Below are 25,637 nucleotides of genomic sequence, written 5' to 3'. Positions count from 1 at the left end.
CATTATAACAAGCTGATATAAGCTGATAAAAGCATAAATGTTAAAGCAGGCAAGTAACAGCTATTTAACATTTATACATGTATTTATTTGTTACTTTCATTTATTTTAATGAAATAAAGAGACAATTATTCAGCAATCTCACAAGGAGGAATAACATGTATAGTCATAAATATACTTATATAGTCTTACAGTTATATAACCAACCCTTGTGAAGCCATAATGCTGAAGTGGCTCTCTGTGAAAATTATTTTGACCCTCCTGATCTAAATCTTTGTTTATCTTTGATTTTATTTACACTAACGCAGCTAAAATACATCAAATATAAAACTGAACTGAGCATTTTGCACAGTAGTGACTAGTTTAGCTTCAGAATGAAAGAAAACCGACATTTATTTCTGATATTACAGTCCCCTGAAGGGTTTGGTCTGTACATTATAGATGAACATAACAAAGGAATATAAATCGACACATTCCTCACCACTGTAGTATTATTTCAGGTGACTAAACTATTACATTCACACAGAGATTTTTATGTGTTTTTCAGTTCTGCTAAACCACTTGTTATTTTGTTGTTTGCATCTGAGTGTGTTTTATGTAAATGTTCCTGTGTTTTATTGTTTTCTGCACTGGTTTCTTGATGGTTACCGTTTGTCTGTTTGTTTCATCTACTGTATTAAACCTAACTCCATGGTGGAAAGAGTGCTGAAAAATCTTACTCAAATAAATGTACTATTACTTCCCCAAAAATGTAGTGCAAGTAGAGTAAAAGTATCTGTTGTAAATATTATTACAAGTATGAGTAAAAAGAAGCCCAACTAAATGCAGGTGACTAAATAACTACATTATTATGGAGATTTTTGTGGTCTTCTCTGTGTTCCCTAAACCACCCCATAATATTTTCATGTTTGTATTGTCTTCAAATCCTTGTTATTTTGCTATCTCTTATTCTCTCTGTATATACATTTCTATGCATCAGTCATTCTTTTGGCGTAGAGTGTGCTTTATGTTCTTGTTCCTGTGTTTTATTATAGTTCATTTGTTTCATCTATTAAACTTATCAGCACATTAATGTCCTTTACCTCCTGTATGTCATGGTCAATGTAATTTTACAGTAAGTGTTCTTCCAAATCTCTCAGCTGATAATTAATATCTTTTAATGAATATCCTCTGAAACACACTGCATACAGGCAATCTTGTCACTTTACAGGATTAAGTAAATCAGGATTAAGTAAAAAAAAATTATAATAAAAAAAATAAAAAAAAATAAATAAATAAAATGAGATCTGCATTTACCTAAACCTAGTGGATGCACTAAATTTAGGTGGATAATGCATTGACCGGTCACTCCTTATGGACACACGGCTGGGCTCTGGAGTGTTCGGTCTGTAATGTAAGGACACGTTCCAAGTCGAGAAAGTTTTCTGATGTTGTGGATTTTTCAGATTCTTTCCTGACTCTGCCATCTAATCCGGTAGAATGTAAATTATCTGTTAAAGGGCACCTATTGTAAAAAATCTTCTTTTCAAGCTGTTTGGACAGATCTGTGTGTTGGTATAGTGTATAGACCGTCATACTGGGGTGATATGAACACACCCAGTCCTTTTTTTTCAATTTAACTACAAAAAAAAGGGTCGGCCAATTGGAGCTGTTTTCAAATCGATCGCACCATTACGTAGGTGTGCGATCCCCCCGCCCACCGAATTGATTGACAGCTGCGCGTATTAACATACCCTGAGTTTGCCGTTTCCGCCATTATCAGCATGTACGTCGAAGCGATGCCACCAAGAGAACACCCTTGTGAACACCCTTAAGCAACAGAGGCTTAAGAGGCTGAGTTTTATCTTTGAAGACAAGGTGCCTGAAAATGTACCAAAACTGTTGTATGTTTGCGCTAACCACTTTAGCGTACACTGCCTCGAGAACGCGGGACAATACAACTCCGGATTCGCGAGTAACGTAAATTGTTTTTGAAAACTGGATCAGTTCCTACAATACGTGATCTGCCTCACTTCAAGTAAGTATTACATTTTATGTACTTCTAGCCTTAGCATTCTAATTATGTTAAGCCGATGAATAGCATCTGCGGCTAAAGTAGCTTCGGATGTTTGTTTGCACATGTTTACCTCTTATTGTGCTTTTCAAAAACAATCTAAATACTCGAAGCTGCAAATGGTAGTGTGTACATGAAGGGGGTTTAGCCATTAGAAACAGAAACCGTAGAAAAATAGCAACATTGTAAAAAGCAGTACCACTGGCTACAGCTAAAGTTTGTTGTTGTTAAATGTTTGTTGTACTGTAATGGTAAGCCGAAATGAATAGCATCTAAAAGTTAAAAGCAGCTAAAGTTGCTTCGGATGTTTGTTTGCACGTGTTCACTGCTATTATGCTTTTCTAAAACAGTCTAAATAATCGAAGCTATAAGTGGTAGTGTGTACAAGAAGGGCTTTTAGCCATTATAAACAGAAACCGTAGAAAAATATAAACATTGTAATAAAGCAGTAACCAGTACTGGCTACAGCTAAAGTTTGTTGTTTATGTGGGATGTTTGTTGTAATGTGTATACTGTAATGTTAAGCAGAAATGAATAGCATCTGCGGCTAAAGCTACTTCGGATGTTTGCGCGTTTACAGCTATTATGCTTTTCTAAAACAGTCTAAATACTCGAAGCTTTAATTGTTAATGTGTACATAAAGGGGTTTTAGCCATCAGAAACAGAAACGGTAGAAAAAATTAAACATTGTAATAAAGCATTACCACTGACTAAGTTACAGCTAAAGTTTGTTTTGTATGTGGGATGTTTGTTGTAATTTTTTTCACTGTACTTGCACTTGGTCTGCAGTTGTTTACAATATGATCGGTATGTTTTAATCAAATAAAGGTCATTTTAAAAAATGTATGTTTTCTCACAAAGGCCACGACGTCGACAAAGAGCAACAAGGTGGATGTTGCTTGCCAGACAGAAACTTTTCACACATCTTTACACAGTGTTGGTACCCAGTTGTCTTTTAGGACGCTTCAGGCTAAACGCAGGAGTACAAGTAAGTTAAAATTTCTCAGTTTATTTTCAGTTGCTGCATTAGAAACGTGTTTTATTATCTTTATAAACGTGCAATGAGATTAATCATAAAATTACACTATAGGTGTCCAGACAACAGTATCCAGTTTTGAACTGACTGTACCATCAGCGTCCTCTACTGTGTTTATGACTTCGACACCCCTCAAACCTTCACTAAAAAGACCTCGTCTGGAGCTGGAGGAGGAGGAGGAAGAAGAGGAAGCCGAAGAGACTTTGACAGAGTCAAAAATTATAGCCCAAGACTCGGATGTAACATTTGACCCTGCAGAGGAATGCACATCTGCAACTAAACCAACAGGCTTGTCGTGAGTTTATGCATTATGTAAATTATTTGAAAGATTGTGTATTGTCATCATAACATTCATCATCTTTTTTTTTATTATGTTAATGTGTATATTTATTTTTACAGAATCCAAGAATGCCCAGTTCATAACATTCCCAAGTTCATTGTCTATGAAACATGCCTCATGGAGCTCTTCAGTGACTGCCCAGTGTGTCAGAGGAGATGTGATGTAAAGTCACAAAGGCTTGGGACATTTCTGAGCGTACAGCAAGTCTGCCCACACTGCGAGTTTGTAAGAAAATGGAACAGTCAGCCAATTATTGGTAGTACTCCAGCTGGCAACCTGCATCTTTCTGCTGCAGTCTACTTGAGCGGTGCATCATTTTTTGTAGTTGAAAAGGTAATTATCTATCAAAATTGATCACATTTCTTTTAGAAACATAATATAAATTTTGTCACAGGGTGCATGCACATTGTACTAAAAATTCTCCTCTCTGTTGTCAGGTATTTGCTGCAATGAAACTACACATTTTTAAATATAATTCATTTCGCCGTCATGCAAGACTTTGCATTGAACCTGCTATTGTCCACAAGTGGAGAAATTGGCAGAGTGAAATGCTAGAACAGCTCAGTCGAAGAGAGAATGTGATTGTTGGAGGAGATATGAGGGCTGACTCCCCAGGTATTTAGTCAAAAGATTTAATTTCTAATTCAATACAGTCTAATAAAAAAAATAAATATGAAATACATTACAATTATTCCAAAAATGTGTTTAGAATAATTATGTACGGTTTGTTCTTGAAGGTCACTCGGCCAAGTATGGGAGTTATACAATGATGGACCTTGCAACTAACACAGTGGTCGACCTACAGTTAGTCCAGGTAATACAGAAAAGTGTTATGTAAACTAGCATAATATTTTGGATGGAAAATGTGTGATTTTTATATATTTTTTTTCCTTATTTAAAATTTTATAGAGTAATGAGGTGGGCGGCAGTTAACATATGGAAAAAGAAGGCCTAAAGAGAAGCCTTGACGTGTTGGATGCCCGCGGTGTTCATCTGGAATGCATCATCACAGACCGACATCCTCAAATACAGAAATATCTCAGGGATCGAAATGTCACTCAGTTTTACGATGTGTGGCATATCGAGAAAGGAATGTAATTTAGCAGTTATTCATTTACTTAAGATTAAATTGCTATTTACAGTTCTTACATGTTTATTATTATTTTTGTGTTGATGTCTTTTTTTCTTTAATTTCCAGGAATTTCCAAAAAACTGGACAAGATATGCCAGATAAAGGGGTGTGAGAAGTTGCATAAATGGTTACGTAGCATCAAAAACCACATCTACTGGACTGCTGCATTATCCACAACAGGTCCTGAAAGAGTGGCAAAGTGGACCTCTATCTTAAACCATGTACAAGACAAACATGTACATGAAGACCCCAATTTTCCGGCTTGTCTGCATCCGCAACGGATAAGCAGAGACAAGAACAAATGGCTGTCGGCTGGTAAGTTGTATACAGACAAATAAAATATTCTTTGCGATTAAAACTAATGCAAAACAGAGCTTGTTTCTTTGTTCAGATTTGTTTTTGATTCAGACTCTAATACCTTAAATTTTTGCTTGTTTAGCAACGATGCCATTCTACAAGCTGGAGAAAGTTCTCGCTAACAAGAGAATATTGAAGGATGTGGCCAAGCTAAGTCCTCACCACCAGACGTCAACTGTTGAAGCTTTCCACAGCGTCATACTGCGGTTTGCACCCAAAAATGTGGTATTCCCATTTCTGGGGATGCTATGCAGGTAAAGCCAATGATCAGAAATTAATATTTACAATACCATACAGTCTTGTCATGGTACGTCATTCACATTTTTCTTTTTGTTAGGTTGTACTTGGCTGCACTGCATTACAATGAAAATGCCGGGCGTCCCCAGGCCACATCAGCAAATGGTAAACTTATTTACAAGCTTGCCTTTCCAAAGGCAAAGAAAGGAGAGTATAGGGTCCGAGAAGTGAAGACGCAGCAAACTTTCGGTATGTATATAAATGTTTATAGTATTATTAATAATTCAATAAATAAAAAAAATAATTGCACTTTACATTCACAATGAAAACTCACTACTCAAAATACAAAATTAAGTTACTAAAGAGATAACTGTTATATTGCATAGGTTATGTAGAAGAGCTGCTGGACCTCATCTTCAACCAAGTGTTTGTGGACCCATCACCCTATGTTGATGAAGTGTTGGGAATTCACATACCACCTGCTCTATCATCAGCCTACGATAGACCTGAGATGGAGGAGGCTATCTCCAGCAGGGTGACCCGCTTCAATCAATAGCTATCCTAAAACCCACATAGCTGCCCTGCTCTTCAGGAAACTGTCTTCGAATCTTCAGCACCACACAGGCAGGAATCACTACACGCACTCTCCACCCGAGGAAACCCCAACACCAGCTCACAAAGCTCCGATAAGCCAAAAAGCAGCACTGTCTAACAGAAACATAATAATGAAACATTGTTTTAGAAATTGCACTACAATTTGAACTTGGGAGTTATCACATATACATTTTTATTTTTTATAAAATAACTTGCTTTAACAAAATTTCAGAAGTCATATTTTGTTTATTCAACTGCCAATGTATGTTTGATATGTTTGTATGTGTTTGTAGATATACTGTACTTTCTAATGTTCATGGACAATTGTATTTCATTCAACAAAGTAACTACTTGGAGTTTATATTTTATATTTGCACAAGGATACATTTTATATTTGCCAATCACATTTTAATTTATACTTCAATATAAAGTTTTTATATGACTCAGGAATTGAAGCATCTTTTCTGAAGGGTTGATGTTTCTATGCCATACTGATATTTATATATTTTAAGAGTTTATATATTAATGTTGAGTGAATTTAAAATTATTTTTTAATAAAAAGTACATGCATTACTCAGCTTTTTATGAAGTCATTCAAATTGTCATCTCAGAAATAGCAGCAATAAAAAACGTTACGTATTTCATTTTTATTGACATTGAGGTAAAGTTGGTTTTATATTCAGATATTCGGACATTCTCCTTAATAGTATCATTTCAGTAAAGTATTCTTTGCAAATTCAAAATAGGGAAATCGTATTAGCAGCAAATGACAAAGTACAACATTGTTTACAGTCAAGTAGATAGTTTTAATGTTGTTTACAAGTCATACTTGCATGCTAAATTCGATCGATTGTTTAAACTACCATGGTAAACAATACAGGGACTTCTGAATGTGCGGATATAAAACCAACTTTATCGCTATTGTATTGACTACACAGCGTTAATGTGCTTAAAAAGAAAGCGAGCATGCAGATCATGAACAAGGTAACCTGCTATTCTTTCTATTTATTTAAACTCACTTTTGCACTCCACGAAGTCGCAGGGGACCATAGTCTGCTTTGTATATATTCGATGCATTTTGCAAGGAATAAATATTGAAGCAAACGGGATCCATTCCTGGATGCTCCGTCATGCACGAGGGTTGCACTTCCAGTTGATCCATTCGTCTTCTAACCTTATTACATGACACAGTTATGCTGTTTATTATCTCATTCGATTTCTTTAGAGCAGCAACGTTAACATAAACTGGAAATTTACCTGCGGTATCTCCCTGCTGCATACATTTTAAGCCTCAGTTGGCATTTTTTCACAATTGCCACACAAGCACCTGCCAATATTTGTCAACGTCAATATTCATGAATTACGAATAAATCATACCAATGCAAAATTTATCTCTGTGGATATCTTTATGTCTTGTCTGTGTTTGACGTAACGCATGACGTTCGCGAACTTTATCAAACAAATTACGGATGGCGCATGCATAGTTACATAGCGGCTGTAAAAGTATACAAAAACATAAAATATTTTGTATGTACCACTCTGACACATTCTGGCACATTCGGATTATAGATTCCTCAACAGTCGACTCTGCTTGATCTGTGTCCGAGTCTGGGTCATATATGTAGGGTTGAATTGTGTTCCTCTCACTCATGATGACTCTTACTGTCTGCCTCTGTGATGCGGTGCACAAAGCAGACGCGCTCTTGGCTCCGCCCCCTTGTTACGTTGGGCGGGCAGTCGAAACTCATTATCATGTTAAACAACACACCCCCAAAACAGCAACCCGTGTACATGCCTCTAAATTTACACTTTTTAACACAGCATAATAACAATATCTGAATTGCGTTTTGATCTGAACCTACATTGGCACACTCAGAAGAACCATAATATTAGTATTAAATCTCAAAAAAGGGCTAAAATATGTGCCCTTTAAGACTGACATGACTGATTCTGTCTCTCAGCTTGCAGAAAAAAATCCAGCAAATGTGAGTAGGGAACATTTGGGTGCTGCACAAAAGATGGATCCAACGTTCACCAACTGTATAAGTGCTGCAGTTGATGACCGTGATCTTGTGGGAGAAATTGGATACTTTTGGGAAAATGGGATTCTAATGCGAAAATGGAAACCAAAGTCTTCAGAGGAAGATGATTGGTGGACAGTATACCAAGTTGTACTTCCCGTCAATTATCGTTCCCAAGTATTGAAATTGGCAAATGAAAATGTTCTTTCAGGACACCTTGGTGTCAGAGAAACATATAATCGAATCACAAAACTTTTTTACTGGCCAGGAGTAAAGTCTGCAGTTTCTGATTTTTGCCGCTCATGTGATGTTTGCCAGTGTGCTGGAAAACCAAATCCTAACATTCCAAAAGCCCCTCTTCATCCAATTCCTGTCATTGGAGAGCCATTTGAAAGATTGCAAATGGATTGTGTAGGTCCCCTTCCCAAGTCCAAACACAGACACCAGTATATCTTGATGATAATGTGCACTGCAACCTGTTACCCAGAAGCTGTGCCATTGCGCACACTAAAAGCACAGACTGTGTTAAAGGAGCTAATTAAGTTTTGTACCACTTTTGGATTGCCTAGAGTAATACAAACTGAATAAAGGCTCAAATTTCACTTCAAAAGTTAGAGCAAATGTTGAAGGAACTTGGAATCACCCATACAATGTCTATTGTATATCAACCAGAATCACAGGGAGCAATAGAATGTTTTCACCAAACCTTGAAGTCTATGCTCCGTGCCTTCTGCTTAGAGTCTAGAAAAGACTGGGTTGATGGTTTACCCCTACTCATGTTTGCAGTACGAGAGTCTGTTCAAGAATCTCTAGGATTCAGTCCTGCCGAGCTTGTGTTTGCTCATACTGTCCAATGTCCCTTGAAGATGTTGAAAGAACAGTTAATCAGTAAAGTTACTGTTCCTGTTTCTATGTTGGACTATGTCAGCTTGTTCCGTAAGCGGCTGCATAAAGCTTGTGAACAGGCAAGATCTCACCTCTCCTCTGCACAATCTAAAATGAAAGCTCACTTTGATAAGAGAACAGTACAGAGAAGTTTTCAACCAAATGACTCTGTTCTTGTACTACTTCCTGTTCCTGGTTTGCCTCTTCAAGCCACGTTTTCAGGTCCTTATGTGACTGAACAAAAACTCAGTGACACAGACTGTCTTAAAAACACCTGATCGTAGGCGGAAGAAAAGGGTCTTCCACATCAACATGTTAAAACCCTATGTTAGACGTGATCCACCTGAGTCCTCTCTGAATGCAGCATCATCAAGCCAACATTGTGTTACAGCAGTACCTGTCTGTCTTCCTGCTGCTGAAGAAGTAAGTGATGACACAGACTTTATTTTAGCTGAGCCTCAAACACCTGGATTTCAATTAAATAATTCAACTATATTAGCCAACCTGGAGTAACACTTGTCTTACTTGACTGAGTTCGTTTGTTGTTGCTTTTGTTCTTGTTCTCGTTCTCTCTCTCTTGTTCTCCCTCGTTCTCTCTCTCACTTTCTCTCTCTCTCTCGTCTCACCTGTTGGCAATTAAGTGGCTGGAGCATGTGGCAGGAGAGAACAAAGAGAGATTGTGCCAAACACTAGTTGGTGAAGGCTGCTCTCACTTGGTTCTCCTGCCCCAGACTAGCTTTTGGTGTTGAATAATTGAGATACTTGTTGTAAAATTACAAATCTTGTTGATAGTGAACAATAGTGAAATTTTGACTTTAAATTCCCTTTGTTTGTTTAATACTTTATCTTGTTGGTTTTGTTTCAACTTTTTGGAGCTGTACGGAGGTGGATATCACTTGTTTGTTTAATACATTTCTTTTTCTCCTGTTTCTAATAGAAAGGGAGCAAAGTAAGATCTTTGTTTTTTCTTTTTAATTTTCTTTTGAGAGTTTAGAAAGTTGCTTCCTCAATCAGTTAGATCTTTTGTTTGTTGTTTTGGCATTATCCTCTCTTGAGTAGTTTTGACCATTGGTCATTTATTATTTGTTAATCTGTAAATAAATATACTTCTTTTTTCGTATATTGGATTTGGTGTGATTTATTGTTGGAGTGCTGGATTGGAGTGATTGTTGGCTGCCTTGCCCTTTAGTTTTTTTGTTATATTTTATATTATCAAAATTGACCTCTAACTAATTTTATAATTTGGCAAAATTTAATATGTTAATTTTAAAAACTTTTTCCCCTTTATGTTAAATTGTTGTGTGTTTCCCTGGCCCTAGATAGGGGAGGCACGTAACAAGGAACAACAAGCAAATATAATCCAAACACTCCTAAATTCATTAATACTGTTATTCATTACTTTTTCTATGTTCCAAGTCAGAAACTGTAAACAAAAAAACGAACAAACAAACAATCAAAAACTGTTTGTAATGTAATGTAATGTATTTTTTTTATTTATTGCTATGTCAGCAAAAACAACAAACAAATGAATACTCTAATTAAATATGATTTTTGTCTTAATACATGATAAGAATTTAACAGTCCAGTAAAAATGTGTTTTATAGTAAGGGGAGTTTTGCAGCACAAACATGGAGTGGGGTCTTCATCTTTAAGTAAAAAGACGTGAGTTAATCTTGTATGCCCAATAAGATATCTGGTAAAAATCACTTGATCAAATCGAGTCTTAAAATGTCTTAAAATTCTGTTTGAGATTTCAGGTTGGATTTCATGTAATTTATTATTTTCCAATGCATCCCACTCCTCTTGCCACTTATTTAAAATATAAAACTTGATAAAAAGGTCTCATCTCTGATGGAGGAATTTGGTATTTGTTCACAACTTGCTTCAAGGCATCTTTAGCAGCTGCATCAGCTCGCTTTAAAAACTGTTTAGTACAGCGCTTACCTAACTTTGTGATCAGTGTTTGCATTAGATTTAGGTGGATCATATGTTGACCGGTCACTCCTCATGGGCACACGGTGGGGCTGTGGAGGTTTCTCTCTGTACCTTAAGGAGGAACACAACAAACAAATATAATCCAAACACTCCTACATTCATTACTACTGTTATTCATTACTTTTTCTATGTTCCAAATCAGAAACAAAACAAACAAACAAACAAACAAACAAACACTGTTTAGTACAGCGCTTACCTAACTTTGTGATCAGTGTTTGCATTAGATTCAGGTGGATAATGCATTGAGTGGTCACTCCTCATGGACACACGGCGGGGCTGTGGAGGTTTCTCTCTGTACCTTAAGGAGGAACACAACAAACAAATATAATCCAAACACTCCTACATTCATTACTACTGTTATTCATTACTTTTTCTATGTTCCAAGTCTGAAACAAACAAACAAACAAACAAACAAACAAACAATTAAACACTGTTTAGTACAGCGCTTACCTAACTTTGTGATCAGTGTTTGCATTAGATTCAGGTGGATAATGCATTGAGTGGTCACTCCTCATGGACACACGGCGGGGCTGTGGAGGTTTCTCTCTGTACCTTAAGGAGGAACACAACAAACAAATATAATCCAAACACTCCTACATTCATTACTACTGCTATTAATTACTTTTTCTATGTTCCAAGTCAGAAACAAACAAACAAACAAACAAACAAACAAACAATCAAACACTGTTTAGTACAGCGCTTACCTAACTTTGTGATCAGTGTTTGCATTAGATTCAGGTGGATAATGCATTGAGCGGTCACTCCTCATGGACACACTGCGGGGCTGTGGAGGTTTCTCTCTGTACCTTAAGGAGGAACACAACAAGTTCAAGTTAAAGTTCAATTTATTATATAGCACGTTTCCAACTGCCACAAGCAGGCCTGGATTAAAAACTCAGGGGCCCCAGGGCACAATAGCCGCATTTCCACTATCGGGCCAGTGCGAGCCAGGGCTTTAATCGGGCCGGGCCAATATATATTGGCCCGGGAGGTTGAGAAATGAGGCTGAAATCATGTCGCGTTTTCACTGTCGGGCTAGTAGCTTACAGCGCGTCACGCAAACACCGCCCACAGAACGTCCCCTGAATCAAACGTCGCACAACCCGCCCACTTCAGCGAGAATCAAGCAGATAAAGCACATCATAGAATCATCACGAAACAAAACCATTAAAATGAAGACAACCGAAACAAACAAACGACATGTTACTGTACAGCAGTACATGAAATGTCTATACGCACAGACCTGTGTATTTCCATTCATTACATTTGTTTACTCGCCGACCGACTGTTGGCATTGTGCGCTCTCGCCACTAACGGAGGGACCCAACACAGAGCGCACACATCCATAATATAAAGCCACAGAAATTCTCCTTTATAACTTGATATGGCATGTATTTTATAACATCCTCGTTTTGATAGACGCCGTGTTAAGTTTTCAGCACAAGAGCGAGTAGCCTAATAAAATATAGCCATATTTGTTGCGCTCGGCAGCTATTCACTAAAGCTCTTCATTTAAAGTTTCATTTATAAATTTAACCACGTCATATAAAAACATAAACAGTTGTTTGAGGATATAGAACACATTTTGTGTTTGGACTTTCCCCCATATGCGTTTAAAGCAGCGAGCGCTGCGCAGGACTGAGTGACAGAAAAAAAGGTGTAGGCTAGATTCTGCTTTCACTCACCCAAATAATGCTCTGTTTGCGCGATTTGATTAATATCATCGTATACAAATACTTTATAGCCTAAATATTTACTTATATAAATATTTACTTTATATAAATATTTCAAACCTTCTCTGGTGTTTATTGTTTTTAGAAAATATCGAAAATCTTTTTTTTCAGACAGGTCTTTGTAAAATGAAAGTTAGGCTTTATGTGGCTTTAAAACTTTTTGATTTATGTATTGCATATAGGCTACCTACATTGTTATAGCTAGCTTTTGTTTATTTTATATTGGTTAATTTATTTAATGTGATTTTATATATTAAATTATATTTCAATATAGCTTAGGCTATTTTATCAAGATATGACACTATATTTTTTAAAGTCTACGAAAGTGGGCACATAATTTGTTAAGTTTTATGTCCTTCTGTTGTATTTATATTGTTTTATCTCCAAAATAAATAAATAAAGCTGTGAAGAAGCCCTTTTGCCCGGTCTCACACACTCAAACAGGCATCTAAACGCGCACAAACAAACATTTTAAACTTGACAAAAACTCTGGAAAACCTTTACTGTCTGCTGTGTCTTTAATATGGTGTAAAGATTATTATGCGTTATTGAAACATAAAGGAGGACGCAGCATATGTCACTATAAATTAAAACTGCTTTATTATTTTATGCAGCAGCCTTACATTTAAAAGGGAAACATAAGGGTGATCATACGCAATAAGACCCCAGACTATAAGGCTAGATGTTTTCTTTCCCTTATTTCTTTATTTGTTTGGCGCATGTACTCATGTGCGATCAGAAAACTGCCCGCCTCTCCTTTCACTCCGCCCCGAAGCCCCAGCTGGCCCTCCTTGGCCCAAGATATTTGGCGGGCCGAAAAAGGCCGGCCGCTGGCCCCAAGAAAGCCCCGCTTTGGCCTGATTAGGCCCCGGAAGTGACAGAGGAAACCCCACTGGCCTTGGCTCGCCCTTTAGGCCCAATAGTGGAAACGCGGCTATTGTCTTGTAAGGCCCCCTAACCGGCTGCACCCTAATAGTTGAATTAAAAAATAAGAATAATATAATAATTTTTAAATAAAATTAATCTATACTTTGTTGCCCACATATTTAAATAAATGATATATAGTACATATATATTTATACTCTACAAAGATTTAACTTATTTTTCAAAGCATTGAATAAAAATACTAATAGTGAAAATTCATGTTTTTTAGTATACTTGTTCAAGTTCACTGAAACAGTCCTATATATAGTATAGTATTATTATATATATATATATATATATATATATATATATATATATATATATATATATATATATATATATATATATATATATATATATATATATATATAAATAAAAATATAAAAGAGAAAACTGAAGTCATTGCGTTTGGGAACAGAGATGAGGTTCTCAAGGTGAATGCGTACCTTGGCTCTAAAGGTCAAACGACAAAAAATAAGGTCAAGAATCTTGGTGTGACTCTGGAGTAAGATCTGAGTTTCAACAGTCATGTCAGAGCAGCCAGTAAATCAGCATACTATCATCTCATATTGCAAGAATCAGATGCTTTGTTTCCAGTGAAGATTTAGAGAAACTTGTTCATGCTTTTATCAGCAGCAGGGTGGATTACTGTAACGGCCTCCTCACTGGCCTTCCCAAAAAGACAGTCAGACAGTTGCAGCTCATCCAGAACGCTGCGGCCAGGATTCTGACCAGAACCAGAAAAATCAGAGCACATCACACCGGTCCTCAGGTCTCTACACTGGCTGCCAGTTACATTCAGAATAGATTTTAAAGTATTATTACTGGTTTATAAATCACTAAATGGCCTTTCACACTAGCTGCGTCTGCAGCGCACAGCTCTTCGGCAGCTGCTGCAGAGATCAACCTATCTCCATTTCACAGTTATAATAATATTTATTTAATATAGTTATAATGATATTTATACGTGATCAAACTAGTGTTACTTTCTCCGCTTCAGTAATGTCCAGGGGCAGAGTAACAGCTCGTGCAAAGGATGAGACGGACAAAAGTAATCGACGCATGCCCTTCTTTTACTTATTTTTGTGTTGTCAGGTTCACGGTGCAAACAGCTCTCGGGTGGAATAACTTGAGTGAACATAAAACAAAGCCGAGTAAAACTTTTTTCCTCTGCTTCAGCTGCACAGCACACAGCGAGTTCACATCACCCAGAATGTGTGTCGAACCACAGTACCACTTCGCTTTGGACTACAACTCCCTTAAATAGCAAGTCTTAAAGCAACTACTCCCCTCTCCTACAACACTAGCGTGCAACTTAAGCAAAACTGATACTAAAATTGTTTTACATTTGGTTTTGTAGTTCGGACCTAAATCAATGTTTGCTGCAGTTTTTAATCGTAAATGTTCATTTGATTGACTATATATAAATCAGTTGATATTATTAACGCATTTATTGGGTAAAATTGCTACTTTTTACTGCCATTCAATGTGTTTTGGTCATTATCAATGCAAACTTATTATGACTCCAGAATAATTATTTATTTAGGAAACACTGTAAACATTTTCAGAAACATTATTGTAAATGAATGGGAGGGCAAAATAAATTGACTTCAACTGTAGGCCTGTTAAAGTTTACAGGTGCAGCAATGTGCCTTGATGTACTTGAGTGTTAGAAATGTGTTCTCCTACACCAGAACAACGTTACTTGTCAAATAAATGAACAAAGAAGATTATTTTGAGTTTAAGTTATTTAATTATCTTGTTGATGAAGACTGCAGAATGATGCATGAAAACAAATCACTTCCAATAATGTTTTAAGTATTTTGTGATATATATGTTAAAATGTGCTCCTAAAAGTACGTGGCCCCTGCCCGCACCCCCCACAGGTTAATAGTAACTAATGTAATTTCATAATGCAAATCTTAAATCCATGCAAACCAACAAATGATCGAAGGAAATGTATTAATGTAATACAAAATGAATTGATGTTTACTTTAAACTGTAATCATATTGTTCTATTAAAATGATTTTTAAAAATATTTTGTCAAATAAAATATTTTTGAAGAGGTATTCGCCATAATTTGAGGCTAAAAAGTATCGATTAAGGTCGATTTGGCACCGTTATCATTTTAAAAGTATCAATTTAGCACCGGTATCGAAAAAAACTCAAACGATACCCAACCCTACCCACGAGGCACTTGTGGCTTTATATAACATTTGCATTATTTTTTACAAAATGTTTCCTTCCTATAAAAAATAAACATATTTACAATCTGATATGTAATGGGGAGAAAAAAAGTAGCACGAGTTCAGTGGATGATGGATTCAAACTGGGTTAATAATCAATCGCATCAAAAAATGATGCTATGCACTTAACAAGGTACGCCACTCAAGCTGTAATGTTAATTCACTCTTTACTTATGTTGTCTCTATCAATCAGGCATTGATGGGCATAAACCGTGAATAGCTTATTCCTACTAGGTGCACTATTTGCAGTTAGCCTAAAAAGACACTCCAAAATTGGCTTTTTTTTTCCCCCTCACAGTGGCCCCAAGTGCGCACAGGCCCCTGGGCCTGTGCCCATAATGCCCATTGGTTAATCCGGCCCTGGCCACAAGGCTGCACAAAGTGCTTTACAGAGAGAAAATAAACACATGAAATGAGCTTAAAAAAGTAACAACAGCAATAGGCACATACTAGAAAAGAACGTAAAGAGTAAATCAATAAAAGAGCAAAATAAAAATAATGTTAAAAAGAATTTTTGATTAATTAAAAGATGCTACCACAGTTGACAGACACTAAACACGATTAAGAACATGAACATTTTACCCCCCCCCCCCCCCCCCCTCCCCCACCCACCCTCTGAAGGCAAGGACTTATGCTTCAAAAGAGCTAAAAAAAAAATGCATCTTTAATTTAGACTTAAAAATGGGCAGAGACAAAGCCTTTTTTAGTTCTAATGGCAGGGCGTTCCAGAGGCGAAGTCCTGCTATGGCAAAAGCACGTTCGCCTCTACTTTCGAGGTGGGCCTTTGGAACTTTTAATAAAAACTGATCAGCGGAACGCAAGTGTCTTTGAGGAGTGTAATTAACAATCAGTTGGGATAAATAATGAGAGCCTACACCATGTAGGGCTTTATACACAAAGAGAAGGATTTTAAATTTGATTCTTTGTGTCACCGGTAGCCGATGTAGAGACCTCAGAATAGGAGTTATGTGTGCATATTTCGGGCTTTTTGTTAAGAATCTAGCTGCTGCGTTTTGCACTAACTGTAGGCGAGCAATCTGAGACTTGGGCAGCCCAAAATAGAGAGAATTACAATAGTGCAACCGGGAGGTTATAAGCGCGTGTAGGGCAATTTCTAAAGAGTGTGAAGGAAGAGAGGATTTCATTTTTGAGAGAAGGCGGAGTTGGAAGAAAATATTTCCAACCACTTTTGAGATGTGTTTATCAAATTTTAAGTTCTGCTCTAATGTTATGCCCTGGTTACGTACGTGGGGTGATCTGAACTCCAAGTTGCCCAACCTGGAGCGTTTACAGTCAGACAAATCATTGGACCCAAATATAATAACTTCAGTTTTCTCCTCATTTAGAAATAAAAAGTTCTCAGAAAGCCATGCTTTTACATCCTCCCAGGGCCAGCCCGTGGCATAGGCAGTATAGGCAAATGCTAAGGACGCTGTACATCCAGGGGGCACCAGAAATGAGCGGGGGTAAGTTGGTTTTGTTTTTGATATTCTTGACACATTCAGTGATAGATGGCAATAACTCAAAAACCTCTTAGCCTAAAAAGATCTAAAGTTTGTTTCCTACAAAAAAACAAAGCTGGTTATGTTTCACAGCTGTCTTTTTCTGTTTTTTCGCTCGAAATAACAACCACTGCTCCGTTTAGCCGGGGATATGGGTTTAGCCGGGAGAGCTCTCACTAAGGGACCGTCGGAAAAGTGCTTCTTTTTTTTCTTTTTTTTTTCTTTTTGCTCTATCCTGCGTGTTTAATTTTAAACACAACTAATTTTCTCTTAAATGAGCACAAACTTACTAAAGTAGTCGAATGCTTCATTCGTTCATTCATTTGGATTTGTGCATTCTTACATTAACTCCTCTGTTATCAAACAAAACACCATGAGAGATTCACTAGCTGCTCTTCACAAAATAACTATAGTAACTTTAAACAATATGCAAATACAATTAAAAGTTAAATAGATTTTATAGCTTTATTTAATTTCTGTATAGGCCATTGATATTAATAGGTTAAACCTTTTATTTTATTGTCAGTATTTTCTATTGTTTGCAATGTATTCTATCATTTGAAGCTATTTGTTGTCCCATATTTTTTACATCCCAACGTTGACAGATATGGCATACCATTGCTAATCAATAAATATCTATAGTGCTATATGTTAGTTTTACCGTCAGCTAATGTTATAGAAGGGCATAGATGTTATGGAAAATAGTAATAGTAATGTAACTACCCCCATCATTCCTTCCTCAAGCAAATGTGTAAATATTAAATCTATACAGCAATAATGTTAATTGCATTGACATATTTATCTGACATTTATAACAAATTTATATATGAAATCATTCATTTTCGTTTTGGCTTTGGCCCTTTTTTAACCTGGGATCACCACAGCAGAATGAACCGCTAACTTATTTAGTATATGTTTTACGCAGTAGATGCCTACCAAGCTGCAACCCGTCACTGGGAAAACCCTATACACACATTTACATACATATGGACAATTAAGCCTACCCTATTCACCTATGAGGTGAGGTGACAGCGCTACCCACTGCGCCACTACGTTGACCCCTTGTGAGAATAGTTCAGTTCATTTTATGCATTTGGCAATATCTGATTTTAGAGCCTTTTTTTTTTTTTTTTTTTTTTTTTTTGCTTTCTTTGAGCTTTTCGGCACTGCCTTTCCTTTTTTATGGTCCATCTCTGACAATTAGCTTGTGTTGCACTTTCTGTTTGTTTGACATTCATGCCAGATTTTGATTACATTCCGCGTAACCTCTGATTAGGATGGTCCATCTCGAAACCAGCCTTAACATTTAACATACATAACATACAATGCTTAACATTTATTATTATTATTTTTACCTTTACCATCATCAAAAGCTGCCTACAGGTAAAAACAATACAGATAAAAAGTAAATAATAAAATAGTTGACTGGCCCTCATTTTAAAAAATGGTCCGGCCCTTCTGGCATTTGCCAGAATTGCCAGATGGCCAGTCCGCCCCTGTAGTAGTCAATCAAAAAGCTATTTAGTTTCTTATGACTATACACTAGCAGTGGAATTTACTGTGATGTGACGGGGCGCCACCTGAAATCTTGCCTAGGGCATCAAATTGGTTAGGGCCGGGCCTGCCTCCTCCAAGCACAGTGACAAGGAGTTCACAACAGAGGACTCATTTTCCTTTTTGAGTGACATATAGATTTGTGTAACGTCTGCGTAAAAATGAAAATGCAGGCCATGTTTTCTGAAAATATATGCTCCCTCTTGGTTCTAAAGAGTGAATAGTGAAGGTGCTAGAATCGAGCCTTGGGGAAGACCACACATTAACGGTGCTGTGAAGGAGGAAAAGTTACCAATTTTGACAAAAAACTTCCTGTCGGAGATGCATGATTTCAACCATTTTAGCACTGTACCCTTCAGCCCAACCCAGGACTCTAGCTGAGATAATAACACAGAGTGGTCAATGGTATCGAAGGCTGTGGATAAATCCAGCAAAATTAAGGCCACATGATTACCAGCATCAGTGAGGAGATAGATGTCATTCAAAAACTCTTAATAGAGCAGATTTAGTGCTATGAATCAGCCTAAAGCCATATTGAAAAGGCTCAGCGATATCATTGTGGGATAGAAATCTTTGTAATTGATTAAGTACAATTTTTTGTACAATTTTGGAGATGAAAGGTAAGGCGGAAATGAGTCTAAAGTTTTTGAAATCAGATGGATTTAGTGAGGCCTTCTTGAGCAGAGGAGTGACAGTAGCTGTTTTTAGACTGCCAGCAAAATACCGGTCGTAAGACACTTCTTAATGACAGTGAGCAAGACCGGGCCCAGAGATACACAGAGCGAAGTATAGAAACGAGGGAGGAAAATTTCGCCAGGGCCAGAAGTGGGTTTTAATTTTGAAATTACGGATTCCAAATTGGCTAAGGTAGATGGCAGTTTAAGGGATCCACTGAGACCCCAGATGGGCTCAATTGTGACCTTAAAGTTGTAATTTTGTCACTGAAGTATTTCAAGAAGCTCTCACATAGAGAAGAAGCATCAGATAGCACATTCACTGGAGGATTTACATCAGACTGAATAACAGCAAAAAGTGCTTTGGGTTAAGAGCGATTTGACTCAATCAAATTAGCAAAATAAGCAGCTTTTGCTTGCTTCATAGCTGACTAATAAGAAATCAAAGAAGATCTGAAAAGTTGAAGAGAGATGGTATGTCTGTCCTTTTTCCATTTACGTTCAGCCTGTCTATATTTTTGTTTTAAAGTGCGTGTCTCTAATGTTTTCCAAGGTTCAGTTTTTGCAGCAGTGCAGCAGATAAAGATGTTGTTCAGCATCTAGTTCTGATAAGGGGAGATCTAGGCGCGATTTGACGTAGAAATCGATGTCGAAGGCATCCAACAGGTTGATGAAATCTTGAGCAAAAGAGTTAGATTGACGGCAAATGTGAATATTAAAATCGCCTACTAGTATGAAACAGTCGCAAGAAATTGTCATGTTGCCGATGAGTTCAATGAAGTGCTCAATGAAGTGCTTGATGAACAAGCAAATATAATCTAAACACTCCTAATTTTATTACTACTGTTATTCATAACTTTTTCTATGTTCCAAGTCAAAAACGGTAAACAAACAATCAAAAACTGTTTAGTACAGCGCTTACCTAACTTTGTGATCAGTGTTTGCATTAGATTCAGGTGGATAATGCATTGAGTGGTCACTCCTCATGGACACACGGCGGGGCTGTGGAGGTTTCTCTCTGTACCTTAAGGAGGAACACAACAAACAAATATAATCCAAACACTCCTACATTCATTACTACTGCTATTCATTACTTTTTCTATGTTCCATGTCTGAAACAAACAAACAAACAAACAAACAAACAATCAAAAACTGTTTGTAATGTAATGTAATGTATTTTTTTATTTATTGCCATGTCAGCAAAAACAACAAGCAAATGAATACACTAATTAAATACGATTTTTTGTGTTAATACATGATAAGAATTTAATAAATTTTTTTTTCGCTTCAGATCCTTTCTGAGTGAGTCGATGAGGGTTCCTCTTGCTAATTCAGCACTTCAGAGCGAACGAGTGTCTCCCGGTCCAGAGTGGGTTTTCGCGGCGGCAGACAGTCGAGCTGGGATTCTCCCTTGCCTGCGGTTCTTTAGATCCAGTCCTCCAGAGCGGTGCGTATTGTTGCTAAGCTTTCCTAAAAGAGCAACACAGTCGTGCAGCACGTCCTTTTCAGGATGGCGCTCCGACTGTGCGTTTCTGGTTGCAGGGGTTTCCTGGCTCCGGATGATAGACACGATCACTGCATTGCATGTTTGGGGGTCCAGCATGTTAATGCGGTGCTCGCGGGCGGTCCATGTCGTCATTGCGATGCCATAACCGTTGCACAGCTAAGATCGCAGCTAACTTTTGTAAGAGAGCGAGCCACCCCAGTTGCCTCCTGTTCTAAAAAAGCAGCGGGCGCTCAAGCAGATCTGAGGGTTCCAGTGGGAGATAATCCACCGCCCAAGGGCTCGCGGACCTCTCGCTCCTCGCAGCGCTCCATCCAAGCTTCAGGCAGTGGGAGTGATCCGTCTAACCAGATGGTAGCTCTCATGCTCGCTGACACCGGAGATCAGATGTCCTCCGCGGCATCGGAGGGTGGGCTTTCACGTTCCGACGAAGATCCGGACCCGCTCGCCCCCTTCGGGCAGGTGAGCGCCGTCAAATCGGATCCTGAAGCGGACATGTTAGCCGTGCTTTTCCGGGCTGCTCCGGCCGTGGGGTTGGAGCTGGTTCATTCCCCAGCTCCGCGGCCAGACCGACTAGATGGGTGCTACATAGAGGACCAGAAGGCGAAGCCTTCGAAGCCTCTCGTCGCCTTCTTCCCGGAAGTGCAGAGTAGGCTCATGCAGTCTTGGAGGGCACCTTTCTCTGCCCGTGCTGCGTGTCCCTCCGCCCTCACCGCCCTCGATGGCGGAGCTGCCAGGGGGTATGAGGCGATCCCGTGAGTGGAGCGCGCTATCGCGGTCAATCTTTGTCCGCGTGGCGCCTCTCCGTGGCGGGGTTTGCCCTACCTCCCATCCAAAGCCTGTAGGTTGTCTGCCTCCCTCGAAACCAGAGCTTATAAGGCTGCGGGCCAGGCTGCTTCTGCTTTGCACGTGATGGCCACCTACCAGCGCTACCAAGCGCAGGCGCTGGCCATGCTGCACAAGGGCGGGTCTAACCCAGGCTTACTAAATGAGCTGCGCACCGCGACCGACTATGCTCTTCGGACTACTAAGTCCGCCGCGTGTGCGCTGGGGAGGACGATGTCCACACTTGTGGTTCAGAAACGCTACCTCTGGCTAAACCTGGCCGATATGCGCGATGTTGACAAAGTTCGCTTTCTTGACGTCGGTGAATTCATCCAGGAATTCAAGGCGGTGAAAGAGCAGTCGGATGCGATGGGCAATGTCATCTATCGGCGCAGCCGTAAGCCTGCTCCGCCCACCGAGCCATCCACCTCCGCTGCTCCTCGCCGCGGGCGCGGCGTACACCTCGAAAGCAGGCAGCCCCCCCTGCCCAGGGCGCCGTTAAGTCCCGTAAACGGACCGTGAAGCGTCCCTGAGACAGGCCATCCGGAGAAGAGGAAACTTGCTCTTTCCCCACTGGAGGGTGGGGCCCTGATTACAACGGTACTTTTCAGTGCCACCAAAACATCAATGAAAGAGCACTTTTCCCCTTCCCCGGATGTGACAGCACGAACTCTGCCAGTCCGGGACGCGCTGCCTTCCGGCTCGCAGATTCTACGTGCGTCGCCAGTGGCTCACGAGCGCTGGGGGGACGGTCTCCCTTCCCTCAGCCCTCCAGCCCCCTCTCCGGAGTCAGGGTGCGGAGCCAGAGTGAATCGCTCTCCTCCAGCTCTTCAACCCACGCGGCGCTGCCCCACCACTGGTACGTCAGCGATTGTAGCGATGACTCCATTAGCGAGGGCTCTGCCTGCCTGGTTAGCGCGGGCCAGCCCCTCGCGGTGGCTCATACGCACAATCAGACTCGGTTACGCAATTCAGTTCGCGAAATGGCCCCCCAAGTTCACAGGCATGTATTTCACCAGGGTCAACCCCCTGTCCGCCCCTGTCTTGCGAGAGGAGATTGCTGCCCTCCTGGCGAAGGGTGCAATCGAGCCAGTTCCTCCAGCCGAGATGAAGAGTGGGTTTTACAGCCCATACTTCATCGTACCCAAAAAGAGTGGTGGGTCACGACCAATCCTAGATCTGCACGTTTTGAACCGCTGTCTGAACAGACTGCCGTTCAGAATGCTCACGCAGAGGCGCATTCTCCAATGCGTTCGTCCTTGGGATTGATTTGCAGCCATAGACCTGAAGGACGCGTATTTCCATGTCTCCATTCTTCCACGCCACCACCAATTTCTGCAGTTTGCGTTCGAGGGTCGAGCGTGGCAGTACAAGGTCCTCCCCTTCGAGCTCTCTCTGTCTCCGCGGGTCTTCACCAAACTCGCGGTGGGTGCCTTAGCGCCCCTTCGGCTCGCGGGCATCCGCATACTCAATTATCTCGACGACTGGCTGATTTTAGCCCACTCGCAGGAGTAATTGATTATGCACAGGGACAAGGTGCTTTGGCATCTTCGCCTACTGGGGCTTCAGGTCAACCGAGAAAAGAGCAAACTCGCCCCCGTGCAGAGGATCTCTTTTCTCGGGATGGAGCTGGACTCGATCACCATGGTAGCGCACCTCTCCAAGGAACACGCTTGCCTGTTGCTGAACTGTCTGAGAGAGCTCGACAGCAAACTAGTGGTCCCACTGAAGTTCTTTCAGAGGCTCCTGGGACATATGGCATCCGCAGCCGCCGTCACGCCGCTCGGATTGCTCCATATGAGACCACTTTAGCACTGGCTTCACGATCTGGTCCCAAGACACGCATGGCACGCGGGCACACACCGGGTCTCTGTTACTGCGCTGTGTCGCCGCACCCTCAGCCCTTGGAACGACCCCTCGTTCCTACAGGCCAGTGTGCCTCTAGGACAGGCGTCCAGCCATGTTGTTGTTTCAACGGATGCTTCCAACACGGTGTGGGGGGCTGTGTGTTGCGGGCATGCAGCTGCGGGCCTGTGGAAAGGTGCCCAGTTGCATTGGCATATCAATCGCCTAGAGCAGTGGTTCTCAAACTTTTTTCACCAAGTACCACCTTAGAAAAAAATTGTTTAAAAACGATGCAGATTAATTCCTATTATTAAGAATATGTATTATTGTCAGTCACTTTAAACATTTTAAATAGTCTGAACATTAACTGTGCTTGCATTTAAAAAAAAAAAAAAAAACGTTTTAGTTAAAATGTGCTTTTAAAGGTTCATAAAAAATGGCGCTGTTCTTAAAAAGTAAGAGAAAACTGCTGCACTTAAATTTAAAGTTTTCATAATAGCCTATTCATCAAAAGCTGTAAATGTTGCTTGGACCTCATAAATATAGGCTATATGTCATATTCATACACTTTTAGACAAATCTTGAAATGTTAAATGTACATATGACAGGGTTCATACAGGCACAGCCTAATGAAAATCAATTCCAGCACCTATTTTTTTTTTCAAGACTGACATGCTATGTATTGAAGACCTGAAATGTATTCTCAGCAACCCATAAAACATTGCATAGGAATAGATACACATAAAAACCATTAATAATAATAATAATAATAATAATATATTTATTAATCATATATTAATAATATAATAAACCTGCACTTAATGTTTGTGAAATCTTTTTTGTACTCAAGGAAAAATACTATTACACTGCTAAAATAAAACAAATTTTAGTAAATAATACTAATATTAGGTAAAAGTACAAAGTACTCTTTTAAAAAGTACTAGTTGGTTACTTTTGAAAAAAAAATAATCAGATTTTCATTATGAAATCACTTTTTTTAAGTGTAAACCTGATTGAATGGTTTAATTGCTTAAATCTCAAAGCTACACGTATAGGAATTTGCACTAACAAAGGAAGTATGGTCGATTTTTCCTTTCATGACAATTAATCTTTTTTCAATAGCACTGGCAAAACTACCACACAAACTTTAAGGCCATAGAGACACTTTTTGCCCATTTTTAAACAATATTTTCAAGGTTTGAAAGGTTTAATTAAAGTATATGGTAAAAATATTTAAATTTAGCCTTTTATTTACATATTTTACACTATTTTTCTTTACAATATGGCAAATCTGTTTCTTAAATAGCTGTACATCACATGTTGATTTTATTTTACACTTGATCTTAATCTAAAATACAAAAAAAAAATAATACAAGTACACTGTCAGTAAAAAAAATAAATAAATGACTTCATTTTACTTGAAGTATTTGAAATATGACAACATTACATTTATCAAAGCAGTGCTTTAACACCCTTATTGTTAATTTTGATTAAAAAAAAACAATACGTAACAACGAATTGTTTTGACCTGCAATGCTTTAAGACAGATCAGAATACAGCTAAATGTATAAATCATACAAATACCTCATCCAGAAACATTTCCAGCATAATTCTTTTGTCGTAAAGAAATAAGTCCCCCTTTGCTAAAAGTAAGTTTCACTTCACAATACAGCCAAATAAGAAGACCATTTGCATTGTCATCGATCATGCATCAATAATTCTAAATATTTGATAACTTTGAATACTTTTGACTAAATTTAGTCAAGGAATAAAGATAAATAATGTCTACTTTAATAGTGGAGAGATCGCGATTGTATTCTATCTGAGCACACAGGCGATCCTGAGAGGACTTGCAGTTCATTTGAAAAAAGCTTATTTAAGAGCTCACATATCTGTTTTAGCGATTTGCGTACATGAATGCGCTCTCGTGTTAAAATAAAGCACTCGCCACATTTGCAGAAATGAGTAATTGCGCAATACCTCCATTCCCGCGCCGCCATTCAGAATGTATTTAGAGGAGTGACAGGTCAGAGGCGAGTCGACTCGCTGTCGGAGAGCGAAACGTGTATGAAGATCATCAAAAAGGCAGGAAATATGTCCGCGGTTTAATTACTCTGCTAGACATCTCTATAGTGAAAACATCCGAGAAGCATTATTCCAACAAAACATTTGTTTTTAAGTT

At 39.0% G+C, this 25,637-nt stretch overlaps 1 protein-coding gene across 2 annotated transcripts in view; it reads right to left on the bottom strand.

Annotated features, from left to right (window-relative positions):
• The window catches only part of LOC559196 (uncharacterized), a 73,418-nt gene that overhangs the window by 29,535 nt on the left and 18,246 nt on the right, over positions 1–25,637 (bottom strand). For both annotated transcript variants that reach the window (XM_068221895.2, XM_073906446.1), the window contains exons 6-10: positions 20,204–20,305; positions 11,352–11,453; positions 11,098–11,199; positions 10,844–10,945; positions 10,597–10,698 (exon numbers count right to left, since the gene is read on the bottom strand). In XM_068221895.2, coding sequence (XP_068077996.1) covers positions 10,597–10,698; positions 10,844–10,945; positions 11,098–11,199; positions 11,352–11,453; positions 20,204–20,305 — 510 coding nt within the window. The remainder of the gene's footprint in view (positions 1–10,596; positions 10,699–10,843; positions 10,946–11,097; positions 11,200–11,351; positions 11,454–20,203; positions 20,306–25,637) is intronic.

Source organism: Danio rerio, chromosome 1, assembly GCF_049306965.1.
Source record: "Danio rerio strain Tuebingen ecotype United States chromosome 1, GRCz12tu, whole genome shotgun sequence".
Classification (NCBI taxonomy): Eukaryota; Metazoa; Chordata; class Actinopteri; order Cypriniformes; family Danionidae; genus Danio; species Danio rerio.
Note: the sequence above shows the minus strand (reverse complement) of the source record. Positions and strands in the feature narration are given on the sequence as shown.